The sequence below is a fragment of the Simochromis diagramma genome, unplaced genomic scaffold, assembly GCF_900408965.1.
Source record: "Simochromis diagramma unplaced genomic scaffold, fSimDia1.1 OVJJ01000296.1, whole genome shotgun sequence".
Taxonomy (NCBI): domain Eukaryota; kingdom Metazoa; phylum Chordata; class Actinopteri; order Cichliformes; family Cichlidae; genus Simochromis; species Simochromis diagramma.
This window is the reverse complement of record NW_024387004.1, coordinates 988,201-997,366: the sequence shown is the minus strand read 5'-3', so window position 1 is coordinate 997,366 and position 9,166 is coordinate 988,201. Positions and strand designations below refer to the sequence as shown.

Below are 9,166 nucleotides of genomic sequence, written 5' to 3'. Positions count from 1 at the left end.
GAGCAGATGTTCATCGGTAATCACACAAAGGTCCAGCAGGGGCAGCAGCGAGTCAGTCCCCACAGCCAACAGGTTTACAGGCCGACACACAGGCTGCTGGTTTCTATAGCACTTCCTGAACCTGCGACATGTTTGTCTGTGAGTGTCTGTAGGGTGTTTACACACAGAGAGGGCGGAGTCACCAGCTTCAGCGCGTCTGTCACTCTGACGGCGCCTGAAACGCTCTGATGAGTCAGCAGTGTGTCTGCGTAAAGCAGCCTATCACGGAGCTGCTGCCAGGTGATCGACGGTGATGATGATGAAGGTGGAGTGGCAGCTGACAAACAGCTGACAAACAGGAATTCAGGATTTCCAGTGAAACATGGTCTCTGATTCCATCTGGTACCGATTAACAAAGAAATACCGAAATGAAAATGAAATCTCTCCGACACGAGCCGACTGCGTCAGCAGCAGCTCGGAGAAACGTTGACGAATCTGCAGCACGAGTTTAAAAGTTTTCTTTAACGAAGCGATAACAGGCGTGTGTGAACAGCACGAGGATTAAACCTGATTTAAAGCCGCGAGGAAAGCACCTTCAGCTCACTTAAGCCTTTATCAGGCTCCCACGGGCACCGTGCGAGGTGCACTTCACAGCAGCGCTCGGCGCTCCAACATCACTGCGGTGCAAAACGTTGCCGTGTGCGATGACCCGCTGCGACTCGGGATTATTCTAAAGCACAGAATAAAAGCTCTGTGTACATCAGCTGAGAGCGGGCGGCGTTTTCCCTCCACAGGTGAGAGATTGAGGTCCTTTGTTCTTTGATTCCGGTGCCGAACAAACACACGTCTGACCCTGCTTCAAAGAAAAGCTGCAGATGGAAAAAAACAAACAGGGAATTTGAATAATTATCTTCCTTTTAGCTGCGTTTGAGACACAAACTGAAGAGCCGCTGTGTCCTTTATCTTTGAAGGGGTTTAGAAACAGACATCGTGTCACACGTGTGCTGCTTTTATTGCTGCGAAATATTCACAAGACGATTTCTGTCCAAAGGAGCCGCAGAGGAAAACTCAGAGAGTGTAAACGTCCTCGGCGCTGAGCGCATCACTCCAGCGCACAGCCGATCAACACCAGTTTAACCACAGTGTCCAGTTTAAAAGAGACAAGGTCCATGATCACAGTCAAACACACGTGACCTAGAACAGGAGGGCGCCACCGCGAAAGCTGAAACCAATCAAACGGCCCCTTTATTTCTAGTCAGTGTGTGAGCCCGCCCTCGTAAAGGTGGAGGTAAGAGTGAGCTTCACCTGACTGCACAGAGGCAGGTTACAGGTGGCTGCTCTTCATCGTCTCACGCTGCGTTTCCACCTCACAGCGTCCACGCTGATGCTCTGCAGCTGAGGCGCGCTCGCTCGTGGACGCTCCGGGCTCCGGTTGCCTAGGCGATACCATTGTGTTTACTGCTGGCTCATATGTCAATCACCTGTGTCCCTTTCAGGTGCGTGCTGGACTCCCTGTGGCGGGCGCTTCGGGAGTATGGGCAGCACCTGTGAGCTGTAGCTCGAGGCTGGGGCGTTCGCAGGTGGCGGCGTGCCGCTCTGCTCTGATGAAGGCAGAGCCAAGCATCAAGGTTTCATTTCAAAAACCAGACGTGGGCGGGGCCCAGCAAACGCACTGAGGCTCAGCTTCTGACCTGGAAGCCTCCGGTGACTCTGCGGAGACGTTGTGATTGGCTGGAGCAGGGAGTTGTGGGAGTGTCTGCTTGGACTGCTGGTTGACATGGTTGTGCAGGACAACAAAACCTGGCTGTGAGGCCTCATATTTGAGACTTTTTAAAGGCGCCCTGATAAAATCATAGCTCTGTAAACCTGCTGAGGCTGTCACCAGGATGCAGGTGACCCCTCCCTCCTGCTAACAGGTGTGCTCACCTGCGCTCTGTCAGCTGCAGCTGCAGTGGACAGTTTAATGCGGGTCCTGACACTGTTTCAGAGTCCCACAGAGGGAAAGATTAGCTTTTTAAAATCATTAAAAGGAAGGACACCACAGGACACAGACAATATTTCTCCCCTTGTTCGTCTCCTCCCGCCTCCCCTCCTCCCTCCTGACATCTGCTGTTAATCCTCTCCAGGCCACAGACCCCGTTTCATCCCATTCCCAGCCTCAATTGAGATTAATTCAATTTATCACTTGTAATTTCTTCTAGCTGCCAGTAAACGGCTCGTGTATTAGCCCGGGCTCCTCAGAGGGCCAAATTGATTCTGCATGCTGAGCGATGCTTTGTGCATTCAGGATACCAACACATGTCGACCGAAGGGGAGGAGGAGGAGAAGGAGGGGGGGAAGGAGGTCTTCCTCACAGCTGTGTGTGTGAGAGACACTGAAGGAGTTTGGTCACCTGCAGCCACATCTGGGGGTTTAAACAGGAAGTGGTGCTGCGTTTCACCGAGACCCTCCTCAGCGACCACTTCAGTGTGAGGACAGCAAGGTCCAGGAGGAGCGAGGTCCAAGGAGGAGAGAGGTCCAGGAGGAGAGAGGTCCAGGAGGAGAGGTCCAGGAGGAGAGAGGTTCGGGAGGAGAGAGGTCCAGGATGAGAGAGGTCGGGAGGAGAGAGGTCCAGGATGAGAGAGGTCAGGAGGAGAGAGGTCCAGGAGAGAGAGGTCCAGGATGAGAGAGGTCCGGATGAGAGAGGTTCGGGAGGAGAGAGGTCCAGGAGGAGACAGGGTCCAGGATGAGCGAGTCCAGGAGGTCCAGGAGGAGAGATGTCCCGGAGGTGAGAGGTCCAGGAGGTCCAGGAGGAGTGAGGTTCAGGAGGAGAGAGGTCCATGATGAGAGACGTCCAGGAGGCGAGAGGTTCAGGAGTCCAGGAGGAGGAGAGGTTCAGGAGGTCAGGAGGAGCTGCAGACACTCCTCACAGTACAGCCAGGTTGGAGACGCCTCTCTGATCAGCTGCAGCTCAGCGCTCTGATGTCATGGAGCAGTGGGAGGAGACACCGGCAGCGTGACCTGGGATCCTCCAGACAGCGCAGGTACTGCAGCGGGGTCAGGGGTCACCCAGGGGACCTCCACAGCACAGGGAGGGGCTTTTAATGTTGGAGGTTACCATGGTAACAGCACACAGAGACCGTCTGCAGCTTTCAGTCTGAGGAAACACCTGCTGTCAGCTTCAAAAGCCTGCAAACAAAGTATTTGAATAAGTGCACGTGTCCTCGTGTGACTGCACGCTCCATGAGCCTGTCACTGCTGAGCACGTCAATTTCCCCATTGAAGGATTTTCTATTCTATTCTATTCTATTCTATTCTATCGTACACACGAACTTCACGTGAAAGCATGTATTTATGTTTCATGCTGATATTTGCTGCTCTGTCTTCGCCCTTCAGAGTCTGCGGATCAGAAAAGTCAGATTTCTACGAGCAGCAAAGGCGTCTCCGAGGAAACGTCTCCACATGAGAAGGTGACCTGGAGCCGGCGGCGGCAGCAGGACCGTCGGCGGTGACTCTGAGCTCGGTCTTTCATGTCTCAGCAGAGAGCACAGGTCCTGCTGGCTGCTGAGGCTGATCTGTGGGAGAGAAGTCCCTCGCAGGCCTCCTCCTCCTCCTCGCTGATGGGCAGCAGACTCTGAGCTCCTGATGATCACGCTGACATTTAAACGTGTGTCGGAGCTTCTACTGCTGTCCTGCTGGCTGCTGAGGTTTCCTCCACTCGAACATCCACCCGACCAGCTCCTCCCATCACGGGTCACATTCAGCTTTCTGGTTATTCACTCATTTTTGGCCCTGTTCCATTTTGAACTTGATTTTGTTTGTAATGATTGTGTTCACTTAGAGACGGTTTCACCTTCAAAGAACAGAAACGTGACCAACATGAGCGGAAACATGCGTGCGTTGTTAGGGGCGTGGCCTCTTTGTCCTTTGTATCTGTCCATCACAGTCGGGGTCTAGGCTGGAAGTCTCCTCCTGTTGAAGGCGACTCTTGCAGCTTTTAGCCAACCCTGGTACAAATCTGACCGGCATCAGACCGGCGACCTGTCCAGGTGTGCCCCGCCTCTCACCCTATGGCCGCTGGCATAGGCTGAGGCTGACCTGGATAAGTGGAAAATAGATGATGGATGGAGCAAATCTAAAAAAATCCACGGCCAAAACGCTGAGTAACTAAATGAGCCGAGCGTATCAGTAAAATGTCGCCTTCACAGCGTTGCAAACACGAGGACGGAGGAATAGCAGCTCCCTGCTCTGCCACATCGGGCTGTGCAGCTGAATAATTTAGTGTTGTGAAGAAGCAGAGACGTGGCCCTGAATGCAGAAGAAGAAGAGCGACTCGCTGGCTGTCCAGATCACGAGAAGTGCAACGAGCGAGTCACATATCAGAGCGTCTCCAGCGCCGTAGCGTGGAATAAAGAGAGAGAGGCTCCAGACCGGACTTCACTGAGGCGATCGTGGTTACTCAGCCTAACTGTGACATGTTTCAGATCCGAACCTCCATCCATCCAGGTCTCAGTAACTACACCTGACCGAGCGCTCTGACCCTGAGTATTTAATCTCAGCAGTATTTAGTGTCTGCTCTGTGCTTCTTAACGTCTCTCTGTCCTGATCCAGACTTTCACAGGAGCAGACACTCCAGGTAAAACCCATCAATCGCCAAAAACACCAGAGACGTTCAAAGGCTGAGGCAGCACACAGACACCCTGAAGCAGGAAGTCTCAAACATCGTGGGTGGAGCAGAGAGTCCACGCCGCTGCTCCCTCTCTTTGTTTCGCAGTACCCTCTGCTTCGTCGCGCTGCGGCTGGCTGACTCAGCCTAATAAATTTGTAAACCTCTCACAGCATCAGATAATCTCCTCTGCCTGACCGAGCCTCCAATTAGCCCGTGTTCAGGGCCAGATGTGGTGTAAACGCGCCCGCTAATCCTGCTGGCGGTCCCAGCTGAGTCAGACGGAAACCACCCGCGAGGCGGGAATGGTCCACGCCGTGAGATGCAAACTCAACAAATCCCGTCCTTAGCAAAAAAACAGAAGGGGGGGGGGGGGGTTACAGCACATCACCTGTAAGTAATGAGGGCAGCTCTCTGTATGTACACCTGGTAAACGACGCTGCGCTCTGACTCTGAATCAGCCGTGAAAAACCTCCTGGCCGAACTCTGAGGGGTCACCTGTCATTTAAAGGTGTTTCAAAGGTCAAAGGTCAACACGAGTCCTTCACATTGACTTACATCAGCTGGTCTGTTCAGATCAGCAGCATCTTTGACACTCACATGGAGCTGCAGCGTCTCCGTCCACTGTCCAATCATGCGGTAGCCCGGCCCGGTCACGTTGTTCCACTGATACTGGAACAGGTCGTAGCGCCCGGGAGCGTCGCCGTTACGGTTGAACGTCACCGACGTACCGGCACTTCCTGCGGAGGAAAACAGAGACAAACAGCCAATCAGCCCACAGAGCTTAAATTAGTTTGGTCAGTAATGAGCCGCCATGACCTCGGAGATGCTGGAAGACGATTGCAGGACAGTAAATTACCAGTAATACCAGTATACCCAGCATTACCAATAGTAACAGAGTTTGTGATTCTGGGCTGGCCCACACAGAAGGTGTTGTGTGCTGATAATCAGGGCGTTGCCGAAACGGCGTGTGGAGCCACTGGCAGTCAAAACAAACGCAGACGGAACAGATGGAGGAAAAACGTGTGAGTCAACGAAAAACAGGAAACCTGAGTAACTCGCAGCAGCCAATAAACTGCAAAGCTCCAAAACTCAGGTCGCTGTGGGAGACACGTGTTCCCCGAGCGGCTGGAGGCTGGTTGTAGGTGCAGACTGTCAGCAGGTGTGACCTTGTGATCGCCTCGGTGGCTTCCAGATTGCTGTGGCTGCCTGTAGTTGCCATGGAAACGCTCACTAACTGGAGGAAGCTGGAAGATTGACGCAATGAAGAACATTCACCTTCAAAATAAAAGCTTTTGACATGTGTTGGTTGGAGCTGTTAGGCACGACTTTACTTTGAAGGTAAATGTTGCGTGTTTGTGTCTGCACACACGTCTGTGTCTTCTGTGAAGATGAGGTCATTAAACATGCTCCAAAAGGCTCCACCTACTCTAGGTGAAGCCCAGTAGACAGCTAGCAGCTAGCTAACAGCAATAGCCGCCTGTGTCCTCATCCACCTGTCAGTCACAGAGGCCACGCCCCTAATAATTCAGACTTTAAATTATCTGCAGAGACCAAGCAGGTTGTGTATCAGGCTGTTATGGTTATTTTAACATGGGAGTCTATGGGGACTGACTCACTGCTGCCCCTGCTGGATGTCAGAGGAACTGCAGGTTAGTGCTTTGTCTGTTTTCAGAGTAAAAGTACGGCGAGGCGACCGCAGTGTTCATGCTGAGGTGTGAAGGCTCCACTCACACCATCACTAACTGTTTTCAACTGCTGAATACGCAGCCATTCATTTCCATTAATGATGCCTGACATGAGCTGCAGCATTATTGATGCAGACCATAAGAGCAGCAGTGCATGTTCACTCTGCGTGTGTTTGGTGGCATGAATGCATCCTGAGAAAGAAGCTGCGACGAACAGCGTGATCAGCTCAGAGACCACTTCTACACAACTACAACTTCTACACAACTACAACTTCTACACAACTACACGTCAAACTCTTTGTTTTTAGAGATTCAAAGCCTGAAATTTAGGACCATGGACAGCACACACACACAGACACACACACACACACACACAGACACACACACACACACACAGACACACACACAGACACAGACACACACACACACACACAGACACACACACAGACACAGACACACACACACACACAGACACAGACAGACACAGACACACACACACACACACACACACAGACACACACACACAGACAGACAGACACACACACACACACACACAGACAGACAGACACACACACACACACACACACACACACACACACACACACACACACACACACACACAGACACACACACACACACACACACACACACACACACACACACCCTGCGAGCAGCCATCAGCTCAGTCTGAGGAAAACTGCAGACGATCTTTTCCTTTTTCCTTTTTTGCTCCTACAAATAAAACATGTTTATAATTTACTGAAGGATCAGAAAAACATGACAAACAACACGAACACTCGTTTTTTGATGAGCGGTCTGGGTCGCTCTCGCCCGCCCGCGTGCACGGTCAGCATTAATGCGTGTTCGGGTTCAAGTCGCTGTGAGACGTGATTTTACGACGAGGATAAAAACAGAAGTTTACGAGCCGTTTATAACCAGCGGCGTGTTTCTGGCCTCGAGCTCAGGGCGCGAGCAGCTTTATGGGCCGCAGAAGGACGCGGCCATCGGTCCACTCACCGTTGAAGCTGACGCTGCGGATGTACTTGAGCAGTTTCTTGCCCCCGGCGATCTCCATCTCCGGGCAGATGCCGGAGTTCTCGGGACACATGTCACGCTGCATGTTGTGGAGAGCGTGGGCCATGGCGTACACGGCGTCGATAACGAACTGCACCTTCCCCTCCTGCTCGTACTTTGAGTCGATGCCGATGCGCTCCTGACCTGAAGGAGACAGAGGTCACACAGAGGTCACACAGAGGTCAGACAGGTGGCTGCTGACGCTCGCTGGGTTTTTTGCTGAAGGTGACACAATTACACAACATATGAATGAGCAGTTTCACACACACACACACACACACACACACACACACACACAGTGACCTTCACCTGCAGTGAGTGAGCAGAGGTGAGTTTAGCAAAGACAAACGTGTGTGTGTGTGTGTGTGTGTGATGGCACAGAGAGGCATACATACACCACAGTGGGTTAACTGCAGGACTTTGAGGGTGAGGATGGTGGGTGAGGATGGTGGGTGAGGAGCTGCGCCGTGAGCACGGCTGAGTCAGTATTATTAATGTTTATCGATCGCGCTCTTTCATAACGCCTCCAACAGGCAGCACTGTGACTGCAGTCTCTGCCTCTGCTGTGATGAAAGGAAGGACGCGTTAAAGAAACAGCAGCTCAGTTTAATCAGCCAGCGAAGGAAAAACTCCCTCAAATACAAGCTCCGCCTTCTTCAATGAGCTCCACTTCCTCTTTTATCCATTTCAAATTCCACAACACAGCAAACAAAGGCGCTCTTCCTGAAAGTGCTGAAAGTGAAACTCCAGCAGTACCCGCTGGGTCTACGGGGCTGGTGGAGAAGGCGGAGTCTCAGCGTACATGGTGATGTCACTCAGTCGTTAACCGACGCTGCATCTTTAACTTCACCCTCCTAAAACACGTACGCTCTCCTCAGCACACAGGTCTGAGGTGATTGATCTGAACCTTCAACTGATCATCTGAAGCCTCATCAGAAACGGTCAGTGAAGGATCTGATGGAGCGATGGATCCACGTCATGGTCAGTGCGTACGAGCAGGTCCGACAGTGAGAGTCTGCAGCCACCTGTGAGGCACGGCGGAGGCTCTGCCATGGTTTCAGTGCTGTTGGAGATCTTTGATAAACTGATGAACTATGAACTCCGAGAGGTTCCATCAGAGTCTGACCCAGAGAGCAGAACAAAAGGAAGCTCCAAAGAGGATCTGTTACTCACACAGACCACGCCCCCTCAGCAGGTCAGCCTCACACACAGCTCGTCTGTCTGTATCATTAAATCCTACATCACAGTGTAAAGTATGGATACGAACGAGTACAGTGTTTACACTGATGTCTCATCCCTGACTCTGAGGCACTGACACGTCTGCCTCCTTCATTTGGCTCCGCGTTTAAAGGACGCGTCTTTGTCTTTGAGGCGTCTCCGTCCTGAGCTCGTCTGTCTTCATGCTTTTCTCTCTGTTTGAGGAGCTCAGATCTTTGGTCTCAGCCCAGAGCGACTCAGAGTGCTTGGCTCCGTCAGCTGACCAGCGAGGAGCTCGGGAGCAGCGGTGTTTGCACTTCAGTCTTTGTGCTGTTCAGGAAGAGGTGGCGAGGCCCAGGATGGCCAGAAGGCAGACGTATGCCAGCGAATAGCACGGCTTCCAGATAATGTGGTCACAGGCAGAGACTGACGGCGTCGTCCTATCTCTGCTCTTAAACCCTCCCGAGGCCCCGCCTCTCCAGCCCTCCATATTTATCTGCCAGAGGCAAAGGGAGCCGAGCTCAATGTTATCTCATAAACAGGAGTCCCTCTCTGGACCACCTCACACCCCGGAGCTGCTGGC

The 9,166-nt window shown here is 52.3% G+C and overlaps 1 protein-coding gene across 1 annotated transcript in view; it reads right to left on the bottom strand.

The window, feature by feature from the left end:
- Positions 1-5,046: 5,046 nt before the first annotated feature.
- Positions 5,047-9,166, bottom strand: part of LOC120739224 (metabotropic glutamate receptor 7-like) — a 106,202-nt gene continuing 102,082 nt past the window's right edge. The window contains exons 6-7 of the mRNA XM_040040921.1: positions 7,330-7,530; positions 5,047-5,364 (exon numbers count right to left, since the gene is read on the bottom strand). Of these exons, the coding sequence (XP_039896855.1) occupies positions 5,141-5,364; positions 7,330-7,530 (425 nt within the window). The 3' untranslated portion in view covers positions 5,047-5,140. The remainder of the gene's footprint in view (positions 5,365-7,329; positions 7,531-9,166) is intronic.